The sequence below is a fragment of the Salvelinus alpinus genome, chromosome 4 (assembly GCF_045679555.1).
Source record: "Salvelinus alpinus chromosome 4, SLU_Salpinus.1, whole genome shotgun sequence".
Lineage (NCBI taxonomy): Eukaryota > Metazoa > Chordata > Actinopteri > Salmoniformes > Salmonidae > Salvelinus > Salvelinus alpinus.
The window spans coordinates 35,756,133-35,777,412 of record NC_092089.1 but is presented as its reverse complement, the minus strand read 5'-3'; the positions used below and the strand labels follow the sequence as shown (position 1 = coordinate 35,777,412).

Here is a 21,280-nt window from a genome sequence, read left to right as displayed (position 1 = left end):
CAGAGCGTGGCGATCATTGCAGTAATGGTCCTGCTGCCTTGTGAAATCATTTCTCCTGCACTAGAATATATACTGCCTGAGGTTGAGGTGCTGACATTTCAATGTGATTTGTGTGTGTGCATGTGTGTGTGTACACGTGTGTGAGTGTGTGTCTCAATTATGTGTGTGTGTGTGTGTGTGTGTGTGTGCGTGTGTCTCAATGATGTGTGTGTGCGCAAGTGTGTGTGTGTGTGAGTGTGTGTCTCAATGATGTGTGTGTGTGTGTCATTGAGGCTCTGAGACAGTGTTTGTTTTGCCTACCCAACGGCAAAGCACAACACAACTAATCCTGTTAGTGTCAAGGATTGACTGACACGCACACACACAAACACACACACACACACACACACACACACACACACACACACACACACACACACACACACACACACACACACACACACACACACACACACACACACACACACACACACACGTACACACACGTACACATGTACACACGTACACACACACACACACACATACACCACAAACACACACACACATACACCACAAACACACACACACATACACCACAAACACACACACACTCACACACACACATTGACCTTCCTCTCTTCTCCATTTCGCATTGCTCTTTGGTTGTCTACCTGTGTCCACTTTATCAGGGGTTTTCATACACAGCCAGTCAGAATGTTGCTATAACGTGATTCTATGTGTGTTTCTCAAAATGCATACTACTGTGCTCTGAGCACGCAAATTGGAGCAAGGGAGGGTCGGAGTATGAGTTCAAATCAAAGTATGCGAAACGGCGCACAGAGGGCACTTCTCTAATGCGTATTCCGTTTGTACAAATTTTGAAGCATGCATCGATGCAAGCTTCAATGGAAAGTATGCAATGAAATATGACGCAACCATTAAAAAATGTGTGCAATCAATGGTGGCCATTATTTCAACTGAATCGAGAGAAAATACACTCGGAATGAAATGTTCCCTTTTTACATCTCATATGTTGCCTGACTACAATATTTTTTCTTGATATGTTAATAAATAAATGCTACTATTGTTAGCTAGCCAGATAGCCACAAATAATTGTTACACACATCATTAATCATCCTGCTGTATCGTATATGCTACAGTGCCCCTTGGCTTATTCCACATTTTGTTGTTACAGCCTGAATTAAAAAATGGATTCAATAAAACAAAATCTCACCATCTACACACAATACCCCATAATGACAGTAAAAACTCATTGAAAATGAAATACAGAAATATCTAGTTTCCATAAGTATTCACACCCCTGAGTCAATACTTTGTAGAAGAACCTTTGGCAGCGATTACAGCTGTGTCTTTTGAGGTAAGTCTCTAAGAGCTTTGCACACCTGGAATGTACAATATTTGTACATTATACTTTTTAGAATTATTCACACGCTGTCAAGTTGGTTGTTGATCATTGCTAGACAGCCATTTTCAAGTCTTGCCGTAGATCTTCAAGCCGATTCAAGTCAAAACATAACTAGGTCACTCAGGAACATTCGCTGTTGTCTTGGTAAGCAACTCCAGTGTAGATTTGGCCTTGTGTTTTAGGTTATTGTCCTGCTGAAAGGTGAATTTGTCTTCCCGTGTCTGGTGGAAAGCAGACTGAACCAGATTTTCCTCTAGGATTTTGCCTGTGCTTAGCTCTATTCTGTTTCTTTTTATCTTAAAAAACTCCCTGGTCCTTGCTGATGACAAGCATACCCATAATATGATGCAGCCTACACCACACTTGAAAATATGAAGAGTGGTACTCAGTGATGTGTTGTGTTGGATTTGCCCCAAACATAGTGCTTTGTATTCAGGACAAAAAGTTAATTTCTTTGCCACATGTTTTGCAGTATTACAAACAGGATGCATGTTTTAGAATATTTTTATTCTGTACAGGCTTCCTTCTTCTCACTCTGTCATTTAGGTTAGTATTGTGGATTAACTACAATGTCGTTGATCCATCCTCAGTTTTATCATATCTCTGTAACTGTTTTAAAATCCACATTGGCCTCATGGTGAAATCCCTGAGCAGTTTCCTTCCTCTCTGGCAACTGAGTGACGGGTTGCATTGATTCACCTTCCGAAGTGTAATTAATAACTTCACCATGCTCAAAGGGATATTCAGCATCTGCTTTTATTATTTGTACACGTCTACCAATCGGTGCCCTTCTTTGCGAGGCATTGAAAACCTCCCTGGTCTTTGTGGTTGAATCTGTGTTTGAAATGCATTACTCGATTGAAGGACCTTACAGATAATTGTATATGTGGGTTACAGATATGGGGTAGTCATTCAAAAATCTTATTATCCACTATTATTGAACGAGGAATGAGTACATGCAACTTATTATGCGATTTGTTAAGCACACGTTTACCTCTGAACTTATTTAGGTTTGCCATAACAAAGGGGTTGAGTACTTATTGACTCAAGACATTTCAGCTCCAATTTTTTTATTGGTTTCTGAAATGTTCTCGAAACAAAATTATATTTTGCCATTATGAGTTATTGTGTGTAGATCAGTGACACAAAATCTCAATTGAATGAATTTTAAATTCAGGATGTAACACAACAAAATTGCAAAAAAGTAAAGTGAAGACACTGTTTGGATGAAGTGGGACAGACAGTAATGCCACATTAACAGTTATCAGTGAGTAGGTCCATTTTAGAGCCAATGAGAGAGAGAGGCCTTATGAATAGTGACTGAGAAACACATGCAGGCACACTCATACACACGTTCACACATAGGGAGAGATAGTAGAGACAGGATGCCCTGTGGGTGTTCACATGCTGTTTGAGAGAGAGGGATGAAAGCAGGAAAGTCCGAGCAGTAGGCAGGCAGAGGAATGAAAAACTCAGTTTGATGTCCAGAATACGACAGTAGGTATGGAGACAACAAGGGAAAGAGAGAGAGAGAAATAAAAAGAAACAAGAGAAGAAAAGAAAGGGTTGAGGAGGGGATCCTGCTGGTTCCTTTCATAATGAGGGGCTCCCGCTCCTGCTGTGTGTGTGCGGTGTTTGTGCGTGTGTGTTGGTGTGTGTGTGCGTGTGTGTGTGCATGTGTGTGCGTAAGCCAGTGCTATGTTAGAAGGATTTAGTCAGATGTACTCCCATTAACTGTTTAACACAGTATGTATGAGGGACTGTACCATGGAAAGCTTAAAACACTAAGCTCAATTGAGCTCCTGTACCATTGTGCAGTATTTAACTAGGGGATTTGTGTTATCAATGTGACTTCCAGTATGGGCCTATGTCTTTGTGGAAGCTCTACTCTAGTTGTTCTAGCGCCACTCGTGTAGCTTATGTTGCTCATCAATACTGCATGCTTTGTGTGTGTGTGTGTGTGTGTGTGTGTGTGTGTGTGTGTGTGTGTGTGTGTGTGTGTGTGTGTGTGTGTGTGTGTGTGCTCCATGTCAGTCAGTGTGTCTGTGGGCCACAGTCGGAGCGTCTAGTTCCCATCTGTCCACCCCCCCACACACACACCACACACACACTTTCTCTTTGTTTTCTGTAAATCGGATAATTTTTCCCCCTCTGGTTGCACATGTAACATGTTGATAGAAATTTGGTAGAACTGATTTAAGTTTCCCTGCATTAAAGTCTCCGGCCACTAGGAGCGCCGCCTCTGGGTGAGTGGTTTCCTGTTTGCTTATTTCCTTATACAGTTGACTGAGTGCGGTCTTAGTGCCAGCATCTGTCTGTGGTGGTAAATAAACAGCCACGAAAAGTATAGCTGAAAACTCTCTAGGCAAGTAGTGTGGCCTGCAATTTATCACAATATACTCTACTTCAGGTTAGCAAAATCTAGAGACTTCCTTAGATTTCGTGCACCAGCTGTTGTTTACAAATATGCACAGACCGCCCCCCCTCGTCTTACCGGAGTGTGCTGTTCTATCTTGCCGGTGCAGCGTATATCCCGCTAGCTGAATATCCATGTCGTCATTCAATCACGATTCCGTGAAACATAGGATATAACAGTTTTTGATGTCCTGTTGGTAGGATATTCGTGATCGTACCTCATCTAAGTGTGTACATGTACATATTACCTCAATTACCTTGACTAACCTGTAACCCCGCACGTTGACTCTGTACCGGTTTATTTAGTAAATACTTTAACACTTACTTTTCTTAAAAATGCATTGTTGGTTAAGGGCTTGTAAGTAAGCATTTTACTGTAAGGTCTGTTGTCTGTTGTATTCGGCGCATGTGACAAATACAATTTGATTTGATTTGATGACGTGATATTTTGCAGTCATGTGTGTAAGTGTATCCAGTAAAGATCTCCCCTGGCCTATTATGTAAGGCTGTCAGTGTGTGTATGTCTTCTACATAGTATGGAATACTACAGCGTAGGGTCAACTGTACCATACTGAACAGGCCTGATCCTGTTAACACACAGTCTACATGTCATTAGAAATAGTAGCAGATTCATTGTAGTGATACTTGCCACTTTAGCTAGTGACCACAACATCATACACAGCTATGAAGGCCAAGGCCTAATTGTATATGGAGATTTTTATTAGACACAAACGGCACTGAATGAATTGCAAAATGGATATGAATGTAGCCTCTTCTATTGTAGCCTGATCTCCCACACTACTGTTACTGCCTGCTGGGGAGCAGAGTGGAGAATGGTAGCAGTGAGAGATCTCCCCACTGTTACTGCCTGCTGGGGAGCAGAGTGGAGAATGGTAGCAGGGAGAGACCTCCCCACTGTTACTGCCTGCTGGGGAGCAGAGTGGAGAATGGTAGCAGGGAGAGACCTCCCCACTGTTACTGCCTGCTGTGGAGCAGAGTGGAGAATGGTAGCAGGGAGAGACCTCCCCACTGTTACTGCCTGCTGTGGAGCAGAGTGGAGAATGGTAGCAGTGAGAGATCTCCCCACTGTTACTGCCTGCTGTGGAGCAGAGTGGAGAATGGTAGCAGTGAGAGACCACCCCACTGTTACTGCCTGCTGGGGAGCAGAGTGGAGAATGGTAGCAGGGAAAGGGGTGAGACCTCCCCACTGTCACTATCCCCCCAGGAACCATTCTCTGTCCACCTCTCTCTCTCTCTCTCTCTCTCTCTCTCTCTCTCTCTCTCTCTCTCTCTCTCTCTCTCTCTCTCTCTCTCTCTCTCTCTCTCTCTCTCTCTCTCTCTCTCTCTCTCTCTCTCTCTCTCTCTCTCTCTCTCTCTCTCTCTCTCTCTCTCTCTCTCTCTCTCTCTCTCTCTCTCTCTCTCCTCTCATTGATATCTAAGACACTGTGTGCATCCTAATGTTCCAGTTGAATGTAGTCTCCACTGAGCTGCCTGCCAGAAAGGACACTCTGTTCTTTCTGACCGAGTGTCCTTCTATATTCTACCCATTGTGTTCTACTCTGTCCTCAATAAACCGTCTGTCAGGCTGTTTGTTCATTACTATGAAAATGGCCAATCTTCATTTCATACACGACAGTACAGTGGTTTTCATACATTTTCTCTCAGTGTGTGATTTTGTGTCTCAGTGAGTGATTTTGTGTCTCTCAGTGAGTGATTTTGTGTCTCAGTGAGTATAAAGTGTGTTTGGGGTTAGTCACAGACTGCTGCCTCTTGCTGTTGTCTGTCTATTTGTTTATCTGTGTGTGTTATCTGTCTGGGGCATCACAGGAAAAGGTGTGCTCCAGCACTGATAAAGACCTGCCTAGGCGCCACTCAGCTGTCTTAGTTTTTTTACCTTTCTTTTGAAACAATCAGAAGCTCGGGGCTTTATGCAAACACAGACACATGTACACACACACGCATACACACACATCTGTAGGCTTCATTTAATTACAGGAGCTGGTAGGTTCAGTTAAAGGATGGACAATCTGGACTCAACTCCACAGCTGGAATCCACACCCATCTATTTACCTCCCTCCATCCTTGTGTTTGTGTGTGTGTGTGTGTGTGTGTGTGTGTGTGTGTGTGTGTGTGTGTGTGTGTGTGTGTGTGTGTGTGTGTGTGTGTGTGTGTGTGTGTGTGTGTGTGTGTGTGTGTGTGTGTGTGTGTGTGTGTGTGTGTGTGTGTGTGTGTGTGTGTGTGTGTTTATGTTTATTACGTAACATGCCACACACACATCTTTGGTATGGAGCGTTGAACAGTGTGTGGCATGTGTGTGTAACGTTACACCCTTGCCTTTTCCATCAGCAAACATTCTCTGATCTTAACTTATGCTGTTATTTGAACTTTCCAATTTTGTTTTAGACTCGTTTTTATATAATAATAGGTGTTTGACATAAAAACGTGTGTATTTAAACTCAACATAATAATGTGAAAGTGGCTCAATAACTAATCATCACCTCCCTCTCCCCCTCTCTTTCCCTCTCCCTCTCCCTCCCTCCCGCTCTCTCCTTCTCTCTCTCTCTATCTCTCTCTCTGCAGTGTGCTGGGCCGTCGTGACAGTGACAGTGACTCCCAAGGTGGAGGTGATCAAGGGAGAGTCAGCCAGTCTGCCCTGCACCTTCAAAATCCCTCGCTCCCCGAACAACATCGTAGAGTGGTTCATTGTAAGTCTCCTACTATTTACTCCTGGCTTCCCACATTTAAAAAACACTACAGTTTACCAGATAATACTACAGTGCTTACTATAGAATTCAGTAGTAAACTGTAGTATACTGTAGAATACTAAATACCCAAATCAAATCAAATTGTATTTGTCACATGCGCCAACAGGTAGTTATATGCAGTTCAATAAATAAAGTTAAGAAAATATTGACTAAATAAACTAAAGTAACAAATAAAATAAAATAAAAAGTAACACAATAAAATTACATAACAATAACGAGGCTATATACAGGGGGTACCTGTACCGAGTCAATGTGCAGGGTTAGTACAGGTTAGTCGAGGTCATTTGTACATGTAGGTAGGGGTAATGTGATACACTGTAGTATCCCTCGATAATTTATAGTACTTACTATAGATGTTGTACTATACTGTAGAATACTATAGTAAATACTACAGTATTATCTGCAAAAGAAACACTGTAGTAAATACTACAGTAATATCCACAAAAACACTACAGTAAATACTACAGTATTTAATTTCCATATACCCTGCCCATTCCCCTCCACATATCCCAATTTGTGCCACCCTTAATTGAGAAACCTACATGCCAAGTATGGACCGTAGTTTTGTGTTCCATGCAAAGAGAAAGCCTCCACTTCTATGTCAAAGATAATAAAACTAAAACGCTATAATAAACACCACAGTAATGTCCGTAAAAACACTACAGTAAATACTACAGTATACTACAATCTGCAAAACACTACATTAATTACTATAGTATATACTACAGTTTTATTTTACTACAGTATTTATACTATAGCAAAAACACTATACTGTAGGGAATGCTACAGTAAATACCGCAAAAACACTGCAGTGAATACTATAGTATTTATACAGTATTTTTTGTTGTATTTTTTCATGTGGTGTTGGTGCACTTCGGGCTAATATCTTTTGACTCCCTGTATTCAGCAGAACCACTGAAAAACGTTTCCCTCATCAATCTACACACAATAACCCATAATGACAAAGCGAAAACTGTTTTTTAGACATTTTTGCTAATTTGCTAAAAAACGAAAATAACTTATTTACCTAAGTATTCAGACTCTTTGCTATGAGACTCCAAATTTTGCTCAGGTGCATTCTGTTTCCATTGATAATCCTTGAGATGTTTCTACAACTTGATTGGAGTCCACGTGTGGTAAATTCAAGTGATTGGACATGATTTGGAAAGACACACACCTGTCTATATAAGGTTCCACAGTTGACAGTGCATATCAGAGCAAAAACCAAGCCATGAGGTCGAAGGAATTATCCGTAGAGCTCCGAGGCAGGATTTTGTAAAGTCATAGACCTGGGGAAGGGTACCAAAAATGTTCTGCAGCATTGAAGGTCCCCAAGAACACAGTGGCCTCCATCATTCTTAAATGGAAGAATTTTGGAACCACCAAGACTCTTCCTACAGCTGGCCGCCCAGCCAAACTGAGCAATCGGGGGAGAAGGGCCTTGGTCAGGGAGGTGACGAAGAACCCGATGATCACTCTGACAGAGCTCCAGCGTTTCTCTGTGGAGATGGGTGAACCTTCCAGAAGAACAACCATCTCTGCAGCACTCCACCAATCAGGACTTTATGGTAGAGTGGCCAGATGGAAGCCACTCTGCTTTGAGTTTGCCAAAGGGCACCTAAAGAACTCTCAGACCATGAGAAACAAGATTCTCTGGTCTGATGAAACCAAGACTGAACTCTTTGGCCTGAATGCCAAGCGTCACGTCTGTAGGTGAAGTGTGGTGGTGGCAGCATCATGCTTTTGGGACTGAGAGACTAGTCAGGATCAAGGGAAAGACGAACGGAGCAAAGTACAAAGATATCCTTGATTAAAACCTCAGACTGGGGCGAAGGTTCACCTTCCAACAGGACAATGACCCTAAGCCCACAGTCAAGACATTGCAGGAGTGGTTTCGTGTCACAACTTCCGCCGAAGTCGGTGCCTCTCCTTGTTCGGGCGGCGGTCGGCGTTGCCGGTCTACTAGCCATCGCCGATCCGCTTTTCTTTTTCCTTTGGTTTTGTCTTTGTTTTCACACACCTGTTTTCCATTTCACAATTATTTGTTCCTGTATTTAAACCCTCTGTTTCCCCCATGGTGTTGTGCGGGATTATTACATGTTCAGTTAGGTTTATTTTGATGGCTGGTTTTTTGGCGGGTGCTGTGTTCACCCGTGCGTTATCTTTACCGTCTTGTTTTGGTCAAGTGTAATTGTTACCTTGTGCCTTGTTGAGTAAAGTACGTTGCTCACTCATTCTGCTCTCCTGCGCCTGACTTTATGCACCAGCTACACTCACCTTCTGACATTTCGAGTCAAGTCTCTGAATGTCTTTGAGTGGCCCAGCCAGAGCCCGGACTTGAACCCGATCAAACATCTCTGGAGAGACCTGAATATAGCTGTGCAGCGACGCTCCCCATCCAACCTGACAGAACTTGAGAGGATCTGCAGAGAAGAATGGGAGAAACTCCCCATGTAATCGCTGCCAAAGGTGCTTCAACAAAGTACTGAGTAAACGGTCTGAATACTTGTAAATGTGATATTTCAGTTTTTTTTGTTAATACATTTGCAAAAAATTCAAAAAATCTGTTTTTGCTTTTTCGTCATGGGTTATTGTGTGTAGATTGATGTTGGGGGAAAACTATTAAATCAATTTTAGAATAAGGCTGTCATGTAACAAAATGCGGAAAAGGGTCAAGTGGTCTGAATACTTTCTGAAGGCGCTGTACATATCTCTGTGAAGTGTCTCTGTTGTTTATTGAACTTGTGAAAAACATTTCCTCTCTGGCCATCTACCACTTCCCCTCTCTCCTCTTCCCCTCTCTCCTCTTCCCCTCTCTCCACTTCCCCTCTCTCCTCTTCCCCTCTCTCCACTTCCCCTCTCTCCACTTCCCCTCTCTCCTCTTCCCCTCTCTCCTCTTCCCCTCTCTCCTCTTCCCCTCTCTCCTCTTCCCCTCTCTCCTCTTCCCCTCTCTCCTCTTCCCCCTCTCTCCTCTTCCCCCTCTCTCCTCTTCCCCTCTCTCCTCTTCCCCTCTCTCCTCTTCCCCTCTCTCCACCCTGATTGTCTTTCATCTTATTTCTCTACTTCACTCTCTCTCTAATCTCCCTCCTCTCTATCCCTCCCCTCTCTCTTTCCCTCTCCTTCCTCTCCCCCTCTCCCCCTCTCTCCTCTTCCCCTCACCAGGAGGAGGGTGGCACCAGGAAGCGTGTTGCGTTCCGCTCCGTGTCGGGCGGCGAGGGGAAGACTGATGAGGGGACACGTCTGTCCGACAGAGTGACCATGGGAAGGGACTTTTCTCTGACCATCTCCCCCGTGGCGGTGGAGGACCAGCTGCCCTTCTACTGCCAGGTCACTGCTGGCCCTGCTGGAGTCGGAGAGGCCATCACACAGCTCAAAGTCTTCTGTGAGTTACTGACCACTGACCTTTAGAGTGACCCTACTGTGACCTTTAGAGTGATCCTACTGTGACCTTTAGTAACTGATGCGGTCTTCGCTGTATGGGATGCCGGCTGGATTTTGACTGTCGGGATGAGAGTGTGTGTGTTGTGTGTGCTGGAGGAGAGTGTGTGTGTGATTGTGAGTGTGAGCATCTAAATCAACGATTAACGTACAAACTTAGTTAATGAACAATATTATTTTTGCATTGCAGAGTGTAGTCAATAATAAGCATTATACATGAACTAAATAGTGAGTAGAACAACGTAAAATGATTGAGATAATAAATGGTAGTGAAAGTAAGACTCTTTCTTGCACCTTAACATCATCTTTGTAAGAAAGCTATGTCTAATAAGCTGCCCAGAGGTCAATTAGTCCTATGAACATCACACTTGACACAATTTGTTAATAGTTCAATTGCATCTGTCATGTCTAATAGATGTCATCTTAATGACCGTCCAGAATTCTCCTGATTTATCACCATGGCGATGAGAGCTGACCCCAGACCAGGTCGTTGTGTCCTTGTCACCCTCTGCAACCCCAACATATTAGCAATCCTATTCCTAGTGTTAAAATACACCAGGAAGTAAAATGTTTGGGGTTGGCCCAATATCAATAAATATCATTATTTTGGGTTGGGCCAATGGGGGTAGAGGGTGAATGGTGTTGGTTAGAGAATTGAGTGACACTTCAATAACCATTTAAGTGCTGTTTAAAAGGCTCTGTAAGTCATTCATTAACATGCATGTGCCCTATAGACATTCAAGTCTGAAGGAATTACTTAGGATGTAAATGGCTATTAGTTCACACATTGTAAAGTAGATGTCATATGTGCCATTATTATTATTATTATTTTTTAACCTTTATTTAACTAGGCAAGTCAGTTAAGAACAAATTCTTATTTACAATGACGGCCTACCACCGGCCAAACCTGGACGACGCTGGGCCAGTTGTGTGCCGCCCTATGGGACTCCCAATCACGGCCGGTTGTGATACAGCCTGGATTATAAAGAGTACCTTAATGGAGCACTGATACAATTAATTAAGACAAGTCAAATACCTGACTATAGACTTTAACAGGCCACTCAGGACTGCTCCCTAAAGTACTGTATCTCCTATTTGTCTGCCTTCCTCTCCCAACTGAATAGGAGCAGTTTTTAATGACTCCCTACAAGGGCTGAGGGATAGCCTGAGTGTTCTGAAACAATGGGCTTCCCAGGGGAGGTTTACACTACAGTAGCAGGTATAATGGTCTGAGCAGAAAGGGAAACAGTGATACACTCACTGACACCATACATCCTGCCTCCATTTCCCTCAGCTGTGTGTGTGTGTGTGTGTGTGTGTGTGCACATGTGTGTATGTGTCTGTACGTGCATCCATGCATGCTACTTCCCTCTCTATGGCGTCTTTCATTTCCATGTGGAAACTGACACCCATGTTAAACAATGTGTTACATTTCTGCCAGTTCTAGTCAGCAAACAGACACCTGGAAGAACAATGAGGAGCAAGACAGAGTAGAGAGAGTAATATAGAAAGAGAGGAGTGAAGGGAGAGGAATTAGGGAGAGTTAGGGAGGTGAGAGAGAGAAAGATGGAGGGAGGAAAGAGAGAGAGAACGATAGAGGGAGGAGAGAGAGAGAAAGAGGGAGGAGAGAGAGAGGGAGAAGAGAGAGAAATATGAAGGGAGGTGAGAGAGAGAAAGATAGAGGGAGGAGAGCGAGATGGATGAGAGAGAGAGAGAAAGAAATATAGAGGGAGGTGAGAAAAATACAGGGAGGTGAGAGAGGGAGATGAGGGAGAGAAAGATAGAGGGAGGAGAGAGAGAGAAAGATAGAGGGAGGAGGGCGAGAGGGATGAGAGAGAGAGAGAAAGAAATATAGAGGGAGGTGAGAAAAATAGAGGGAGGTGAGATAGAGGGAGATGAGGGAGAGAAAGATAGAGGGAGGAGAGAGAGAGAAAGATAGAGGGAGGAGAGAGAAAGATAGAGGGAGGAGGGCGAGAGGGATGAGAGAGAAAGAGAAAGAAATATAGAGGGAGGTGAGAAAAATAGAGGGAGGTGAGATAGAGGGAGATGAGGGAGAGAAAGATAGAGGGAGGAGAGAGAGAGAAAGATAGAGGGAGGAGAGAGAGAGAGAAATATAGAGGGAGGTGAGAGAGAGAGGGAGAAGAGATAGAAATATAGAGAGAAGGATAGAGGGAGGAGAGAGAGAGAAAGATAGAGGGAGGAGAGAGAGAGAGATAGAGGGAGGAGAGAGAGAGAGGGAGAAGAGATATAAATATATAGAGGGAGGAGAGAGAGAGAAAGATAGAGGGAGGAGAGAGAGAGAGATAGAGATAGAAGGAGAAGAGAGAGAGAAATATAGAGAGAAAGATAGACGGATGAGAGAGAGAGAAAGATAGAGGGAGGAGAGTGAGAGAGATAGAGATAGAGAGAGAGAGAAAGATAGAGGGAGGAGAGAGAGAGAGATAGAGAGAGAGAGATAGAGGGAGGAGAGAGAGAGATAGAGAGAGAGAGATAGATAGAGGGAGGAGAGAGAGAGATAGATAGAGGGAGGGGAGAGAGAGCGATAGAGAGAGATAGAGGGATAAGAGAGAGAGAAATATAGAGAGAAAGATAAAGGGAGGTGAGAGAGAGAAATATAGAGGGAGGAGAGAGAGAGAGAAAGAGGGAGAAGAGAGAGAGAAATATAGAGAGAAAGATAAAGGGAGGTGAGATAGAGATAGGAAGATCACACCAATGTTATTAAATGTCTGCTGTTTATTTTTATAGTCAGACGGCAGCTGTGGTCTCGCTGCGATACCATGACCTTGCATGTGAATGAGCGAGGGAGTGAGAGATACATAGATGACAGAGAGATAGAAACAGAGGGAACACACAGCACTGTGTGAGAGAGAGAATGAGGAGTGTGTCTCTTGTCTGTGACCTGTATCAGCCCACAGCAACCGAGGTCACAGTGGAATAATACACACAGGGATGTTTACCATTGCCCTAATCGGAGGTGTGTGTGGTTGTGTGTGTGTGTGTGTGTGTGTGTGTGTGTGTGTGTGTGTGTGTGTGTGTGTGTGTGTGTGTGTGTGTGTGTGTGTGTGTGTGTGTGTGTGTGTGTGTGTGTGTGTGTGTGTACGTGCATTTATGTGCATGCACTGCATATGTGTGTGTGTCTGTTACAGTAAATAAATGGCACTTGTCTCTCTCAGGGTGACGTGAGCTTGGCACCTCGAGCTCACCCTGTCTGTGTCAAGGCCCTGCGTGTTTCCGTCCTGTGATTGGTTCAGGAAGGGGATAGCAAAGTATTTCCAGTCAACCAAATACATGTGTATTCCTAGAAATGCCTGTCTGACTGCACTGGAACTATATATATACTGTATATATACTGTGCATATATTCATGGGAACAGCTATGCTTATTTGAATTCAGATACCGTAATATACTGTATCAGAAAATGTGAAAATAGTGGACTTGCATTTTGTAAAGCTCTGATCTGAGAATATAACTCCCTCTTCCTCAGTCGCTCCAGAGATGCCAGAGGTCACTGGATCCAACCAGGCCCTATCTGTTGGTGACTCCTCCACACAGGTTGGTTTCAACTATTTGTCCTGTAAACTTCCGTTGTCCTCCAATGTTCTTCCGTTGTCCTCTAATGTTCTTCCGTTGTCCTCCAATGTTCTTCCGTTGTCCTCCAATGTTCTTCCGTTGTCCTCCAATGTTCTTCCATTGTCCTCCAATGTTCTTCCGTTGTCCTCCAATGTTCTTCCGTTGTCCTCCAATGTTCTTCCATTGTCCTCCAATGTTCTTCCGTTGTCCTCTAATGTTCTTCCGTTGTCCTCCAATGTTCTTCCGTTGTCCTCCAATGTTCTTCCATTGTCCTCCAATGTTCTTCCGTTGTCCTCTAATGTTCTTCCATTGTCCTCTAATGTTCTGCCATTGTCCTCCAATGTTCTTCCGTTGTCCTCTAATGTTCTTCCATTGTCCTCTAATGTTCTGCCATTGTCCTCTAATGTTCTTCCATTGTCCTCTAATGTTCTTCCATTGTCCTCTAATGTTCTCCCATTGTCCTCCAGTTGCTGAGTATCTTTCCCCTCTGTCTGTCTGTCTGTGTGTGTGTGTGTGTGTGTGTGTGTGTGTGTGTGTGTGTGTGTGTGTGTGTGTGTGTGTGTGTGTGTGTGTGTGTGTGTGTGTGTGTGTGTGTGTGTGTGTCAGGTGGGCCAGTGTGTGAGCCATAACGGTCACCCCCAGCCCAGGATCATCTGGTTCCAGGACTCCAAGCCTCTGCCTGAGGTCAAGGACAACAAAGAGAGTGAGTATACACTACCTCTACTTACTACTACTACTACTACTACTACTACTACTACACTGTAAACAAAAATATGCTAGTTGTTTCAACTAATTATTATTAAGTAACTGATTCCACAGACTTTTTTTTTGTTTACTCAACTTTTCAGTCTAAAATATAATTGTTGACCCAAACTTAGCACCAATGTGAGAAAACGTAGACAAAAACTTTGTCAACTTAAAATGATGTGTTTTCTCAACTTGTCTGGTGTGTTGATTCAACTAGAACTGGTTCTCTGTTCATCTTACCTAAAAAGTACCAGTTACACACACCGTGCTTTTAACATGTTTTCAATTTACATATGTGACACATGTTGACATGATTACATTATGCATGTTCATGTATACAGTAATTATTATTCAATTTCCTTACCTGGGATTTGACCTCACAACCTCTTGGTTCAGGGCATTCCGATCTTCCTGCTGCGCCACCATGTAAAACAAAACCCAGCTATGGGACCTGTTACTTATTAATAATTAGTTGAAACAGCTAGATTTTTTTTTACAGTGTCCTACAACCACCTGCCACTACAGTATTACTACAGTCGGCCTCCGCCCAGCACCCTGGGCTGAACTTTAGTTACTGTCACTAGCTGGCTACCTCCTGGTTACTCTACCCTGCACCTTAGAGGCTGCTGCGCTATGTACATAGTTACTGTCACTAGCTGGCTACCTCCTGGTTACTCTACCCTGCACCTTAGAGGCTGCTGCGCTATGTACATAGTTACTGTCACTAGCTGGCTACCTCCTGGTTACTCTACCCTGCACCTTAGAGGCTGCTGCGCTATGTACATAGTTACTGTCACTAGCCGGCTACCTCCTGGTTACTCTACCCTGCACCTTAGAGGCTGCTGCGCTATGTACATAGACATGGAACCACTGGTCCTTTTAATAATGGAACACTGGTCACTATAATAATGTTAACATACTATTTTACCCACTTCATAATAATGTTTACATGCTATTTTACCCACTTCATAATAATGTTTACATACTATTTTCCCACTTCATAATAATGTTTACATACTATTTTACCCACTTCATAATAATGTTTACATACTATTTTTCCCACTTCATAATAATGTTTACATACTATTTTTCCCACTTCATAATAATGTTTACATACTATTTTACCCACTTCATAATAATGTTTACATACTATTTTACCCACTTCATAATAATGTTTACATACTATTTTACCCACTTCATAATAATGTTTACATACTATTTTACCCACTTCATAATAATGTTTACATACTATTTTTCCCACTTCATAATAATGTTTACATACTATTTTTCCCACTTCATAATAATGTTTACATACTATTTTACCCACTTCATAATAATGTTTACATACTATTTTACCCACTTCATAATAATGTTTACATACTATTTTACCCACTTCATAATAATGTTTACATACTATTTTACCCACTTCATAGTAATATTTACATACTATTTTACCCACTTCATAATAATGTTTACATACTATTTTACCCACTTCATAATAATGTTTACATACTATTTTACCCACTTCATAATAATGTTTACATACTATTTTACCCACTTCATAGTAATGTTTACATACTATTTTACCCACTTCATAATAATGTTTACATACTATTTTACCCACTTCATAATAATGTTTACATACTATTTTACCTACTTCAAAATAATGTTAACATACTATTTTACCCACTTCATAATGTTTACATACTATTTTACCCACTTCATAGTAATGTTTACATACTATTTTACCTACTTCATAATAATGTTTACATACTATTTTACCCACTTCATAGTAATGTTTACATACTATTTTACCTACTTCATAATAATGTTTACATACTATTTTACCCACTTCATAATAATGTTTACATACTATTTTACCTACTTCATAATAATGTTTACATACTATTTTACCCACTTCATAGTAATGTTTACATACTATTTTACCCACTTCATAATAATGTTTACATACTATTTTACCCACTTCATGTGTATGTACTTTATTCTAGTATTCTACAGACATATTACATATTCTGTCCATATACTGTCCATAATGTCTATACATACCGTCGTATATTCTATTCTTCTACTTTTTACATTTGTGTGTATTGTTAGATACTACTGCGCTGTTGGAGCTAGGAACACAAGCATCTCGCTACACCCGCGAAAACATCTGCTAAACACGTTTATCTGACCAATAACATCTGATTAGATTTCTGATTTGATTTACTACTACATTGTACAGTCAGAAGCATCAAGCATAAAATCAAGTCAATTCCTGACAACTGCATATCCCGGGAATTAATTCTGTCTCATTCCAGTCAACCCCTTCTGTTCTACCTCTCTCTCTCCCCCTCCAGAGGTGTACATGGTGCCGTCAGTGGTAAAGGAAGCATCAGGTCTGTTCACCATCACCAGCACCCTGATGATGCAGCCCCAGAAGGCTGACAAGGACAGCGTGTACCACTGCACCGTGGAGTACAGCATGCCCAACGACATGATCAAACAGATCGACTCTGACACCTTCTCCCTCACCCTCAACTGTGAGTGGCTGTCTGTCTGTCTGTATCTGTCTCCTCACTCTCTCTCATTCTTTCTCCCTCCTACTCTCTCGTTTTCTGTCTCTCTGTCTGTCTGCCCTACTCTTTGTTTTTCTCCCTGTGCTCTCTGTCCATCATCCTATTATTGTTGTCAGAAACTGCCGTCCTGAGACCAGCCTGTCATTCATCACCCTTTTGAACTCGCCCTCTCCCTCTGCCTTCCTCCCTCTCTCTCTCTCTCCCTCTGCCTCCCTCCCTCCCTCCCGCTCGCTCTCTCTCTCCCTCTGCCTCCCGCCCTCTCTTTCTCTCTCTCTCTCTCCCTCCCTCTCCCTCTGCCTCCCTCTCTTTCTTTCTCTCTCTCTCTCTCTCTCTCTCTCTCTCTCTCTCTCTCTCTCTCTCTCTCTCTCTCTCTCTCTCCCTCTGCCTCCCCCTCTCTCTCTCTCTCTCCCTCCCTCTCCCCCTCTCTTATCCAGATCCCTCTGAGACAGCGACCTTTGTCCTGGTGAACACTGAGCCAATCAGAGAGGGTGACGAGGTGAAGATGATGTGTGAGACAGACGGAAACCCTCAGCCTGAGATTGAGTTCTTGAAGGATGTAAGGACCAGCACACATTTACTGCATTTCAGACTATACAGCAGTGCAGCTATACACAAACCCTACAGTACTGCCATAGTCCACCCTGTTCATCTCATAAATCATTGAATAATCTCTCTCTCTTTCAATCCCCCCTCTCTCCACCCCTCTCTCGCTCCCTCTTTCTTGCTCTCTCTCATGCTCAGGGGATAAACATTAAGGAAGGAGTTGCAGGGGGACTTTTGACTCTGAAGTCCGTCAAGCGTTCGGATGCTGGGGTGTACAAGTGTACGGCCATCGACTTTGATAACCTGGATGCTGATCTTAATGGAGAAGTCACTCTCTCTGTCCACTGTGAGTATCTATCCATCCTCCTGTCTCCCCTGAGGTGGTACACTTTTGATCCTAGAACATAATCCATTTTAAAAGATCCTCTCTCTCTTCACCACCCTCTTTCTCTCTCCCTCCTCCCCCTCTTTCTTTGTATCCCTCTTTTCTCTGCCTCTCAGACATTGACCCAATGAATGTGAGGCCTGCTGGTCCATTGTCGACAATGACGGGAGACATGGTGGAGCTGCAGTGTAAGACCAAGGCCTCAGACACACACACCGTCCAGTGGAAGAAGGCAAGTCCAGTCCACCTCTCCCTGCTTCCTCCCTGTGTAACTACCAGTCCACCTCTCCCTGCTTCCTCCCTGTGTAACTACCAGTCCACCTCTCCCTGCTTCCTCCCTGTGTTACTACCAGTCTACCTCTCCCTGCTTCCTCCCTGTGTAACTACCAGTCCACCTCTCCCTGCTTCCTCCCTGTTTTACAAGCAGTCCACCTCTCCCTGCTTCCTCCCTGTGTTACTACCAGTCCACCTCTCCCTGCTTCCACCCTGTGTTACTACCAGTCCACCTCTCCCTGCTTCCTCCCTGTGTTACTACCAGTCCACCTCTCTCTGCTTCCTCCCTGTGTTACTACCAGTCCATCACTCCCTGCTTCCTCGCTGTGTTACTACCAGTCCATCCCTCCCTGCTTCCTCCCTGTGTGACTACCAGTTCATCACTCTCTGCTTCCCCTCTGTGTTACTACCAGTCCACCTCTCTCTGCTTCCTCCCTGTGTTACTACCAGTCCACCTCTCCCTGCTTCCTTCCTGTGTTACTACCAGTCCATCTCTCCCTGCTTCCTCCCTGTGTTACTACCAGTCCACCTCTCCCTGCTTCCTCCCTGTGTTACTACCAGTCCACCGCTCCCTGCTTCCTCCCTGTGTTACTACCAGTCCACCTCTCCCTGCTTCCTCCCTGTGTTACTACCAGTCCACCGCTCCCTGCTTCCTCCCTGTGTTACTACCAGTCCACCTCTCCCTGCTTCCTCCCTGTGTTACTACCAGTCCACCTCTCTCTGCTTCCTCCCTGTGTTACTACCAGTCCACCTCTCCCTGCTTCCTCCCTGTGTTACTACCAGTCCACCTCTCTCTGCTTCCTCCCTGTGTTACTACCAGTCCACCTCTCCCTGCTTCCTCCCTGTGTTACTACCAGTCCATCTCTCCCTGCTTCCTCCCTGTGTTACTACCAGTCCACCTCTCCCTGCTTCCTCCCTGTGTTACTACCAGTCCACCTCTCCCTGCTTCCTCCTTTTGTTACTACCAGTCCACCTCTCTCTGCCTCCTCTCTGTGTTACTACCAGTCCACCTCTCCCTGCTTCCTCCCTGTGTTACTACCAGTCCACCTCTCTCTGCTTCCTCCCTGTGTTACTACCAGTCCACCTCTCTCTGCTTCCTCCCTGTGTTACTACCAGTCCACCTCTCCCTGCTTCCTCCCTGTGTTACTACCAGTCCACCTCGCTCTGCTTCCTCCCTGTGTTACTACCAGTCCACCTCTCTCTGCTTCCTCCCTGTGTTACTACCAGTCCACCTCTCCCTGCTTCCTCCCTGTGTTACTACCAGTCCACCTCTCCCTGCTTCCTCCCTGTGTTACTACCAGTCCACCTCTCTCTGCTTCCTCCCTGTGTTACTACCAGTCCACCTCTCTCTGCTTCCTCCCTGTGTTACTACCAGTCCACCTCTCTCTGCTTCCTCCCTGTGTTACTACCAGTCCACCTCTCCCTGCTTCCTCCCTGTGTTACTACCAGTCCACCGCTCCCTGCTTCCTCCCTGTGTTACTACCAGTCCACCTCTCTCTGCTTCCTCCCTGTGTTACTACCAGTCCACCTCTCCCTGCTTCCTCCCTGTGTTACTACCAGTCCACCTCTCCCTGCTTCCTCCCTGTGTTACTACCAGTTCATCACTCTCTGCTTCCCCTCTGTGTTACTACCAGTCCACCTCTCTCTGCTTCCTCCCTGTGTTACTACCAGTTCATCTCTCTCTGCTTCCTCCCTGTGTTACTACTAGTCCACTGCTCCCTGCTTCCTCCCTGTGTTACTACCAGTCCACCTCTCTCTGCTTCCTCCCTGTGTTACTACCAGTCCACCTCTCCCTGCTTCCTCCCTGTTTTACTACCAGTCCACCTCTCTCTGCTTCCTCCCTGTGTTACTACCAGTCCACCTCTCCCTGCTTCCTCCCTGTGTTACTACCAGTCCACCTCTCCCTGCTTCCTCCCTGTGTTACTACCAGTCCACCGCTCCCTGCTTCCTCCCTGTGTTACTACCAGTCCACCTCTCCCTGCTTCCTCCCTGTGTTACTACCAGTCCACCTCTCTCTGCTTCCTCCCTGTGTTACTACCAGTCCACCTCTCTCTGCTTCCTCCCTGTGTTACTACCAGTCCACCTCTCCCTGCTTCCTCCCTGTGTTACTACCAGTCCACCTCTCTCTGCTTCCTCCCTGTGTTACTACCAGTCCACCTCTCCCTGCTTCCTCCCTGTGTTACTACCAGTCCACCTCTCTCTGCTTCCTCCCTGTGTTACTACCAGTCCACCTCTCCCTGCTTCCTCCCTGTGTTACTACCAGTCCACCTCTCCCTGCTTCCCCCCTGTGTTACTACCAGTCCACCACTCCCTGCTTCCTCCCTGTGTTACTACCAGTTCATCACTCCCTGCTTCCCCCCTGTGTTACTACCAGTCCACCACTCCCTGCTTCCCCCCTGTGTTACTACCAGTCCACCACTCCCTGCTTCCTCCCTGTGTTACTACCAGTCCACCTCTCCCTGTTGTGAACGTGTTACTACCAGTCCACCTCTCCCTGCTTCCCCCCTGTGTTACTACCAGTCCACCTCTCTCTGCTTCCTCCCCGTGTTACTACCAGTCCATCACTCCCTGCTTCCCCCCTGTGTTACTACCAGTCCACCACTCCCTGCTTCCCCCCTGTGTTACTACCAGTCCACCACTCCCTGCTTCCTCCCTGTGTTACTACCAGTCCACCTCTCCCTGTTGTGAACGTGTTACTACCAGTCCACCTCTCCCTGCTTCCCCCCTGTGTTACTACCAGTCCACCTCTCCCTGTTGTGAACGTGTTACTACCAGTCCACCTCTCCCTGCTTCCCCCCTGTGTTACTACCAGTCCACCTCTCCCTGTTGTGAACGTGTTACTACCAGTCCACCTCTCCCTGCTTCCCCCCTGTGTTACTACTAGTCCACCTCTCCCTGCTTCCCCCCTGTGTTACTACCAGTCCACCTCTCTCTGCTTCCTCCCTGTGTTACTACCAGTCCACCTCTCCCTGCTTCCTCCCTGTGTTACTACCAGTCCACCTCTGATCTGGCTGTTGTTTGTTGTGAACGTGTTACTGGGTAAGGAATGTGGTTGTACTGAGCAGGACTGAGTTTTTGTGAGAAACCGGAGAGGGCGTGGAAGAACAAGAGATAAAGAAATTGAGTGTGTGTCCAACTGTCCCCTAACCTCATACCTGTG

General features: G+C 44.8%; 1 protein-coding gene across 3 annotated transcripts in view; it reads left to right on the top strand.

The window, feature by feature from the left end:
- Positions 1-21,280, top strand: part of LOC139572375 (basal cell adhesion molecule-like) — an 85,090-nt gene that overhangs the window by 50,692 nt on the left and 13,118 nt on the right. For all 3 annotated transcript variants that reach the window (XM_071395107.1, XM_071395105.1, XM_071395106.1), the window contains exons 2-9: positions 6,401-6,525; positions 9,748-9,967; positions 13,508-13,575; positions 14,200-14,296; positions 16,701-16,883; positions 17,354-17,475; positions 17,661-17,808; positions 17,964-18,079. In XM_071395107.1, the coding sequence (XP_071251208.1) occupies positions 6,401-6,525; positions 9,748-9,967; positions 13,508-13,575; positions 14,200-14,296; positions 16,701-16,883; positions 17,354-17,475; positions 17,661-17,808; positions 17,964-18,079 (1,079 nt within the window). The remainder of the gene's footprint in view (positions 1-6,400; positions 6,526-9,747; positions 9,968-13,507; positions 13,576-14,199; positions 14,297-16,700; positions 16,884-17,353; positions 17,476-17,660; positions 17,809-17,963; positions 18,080-21,280) is intronic.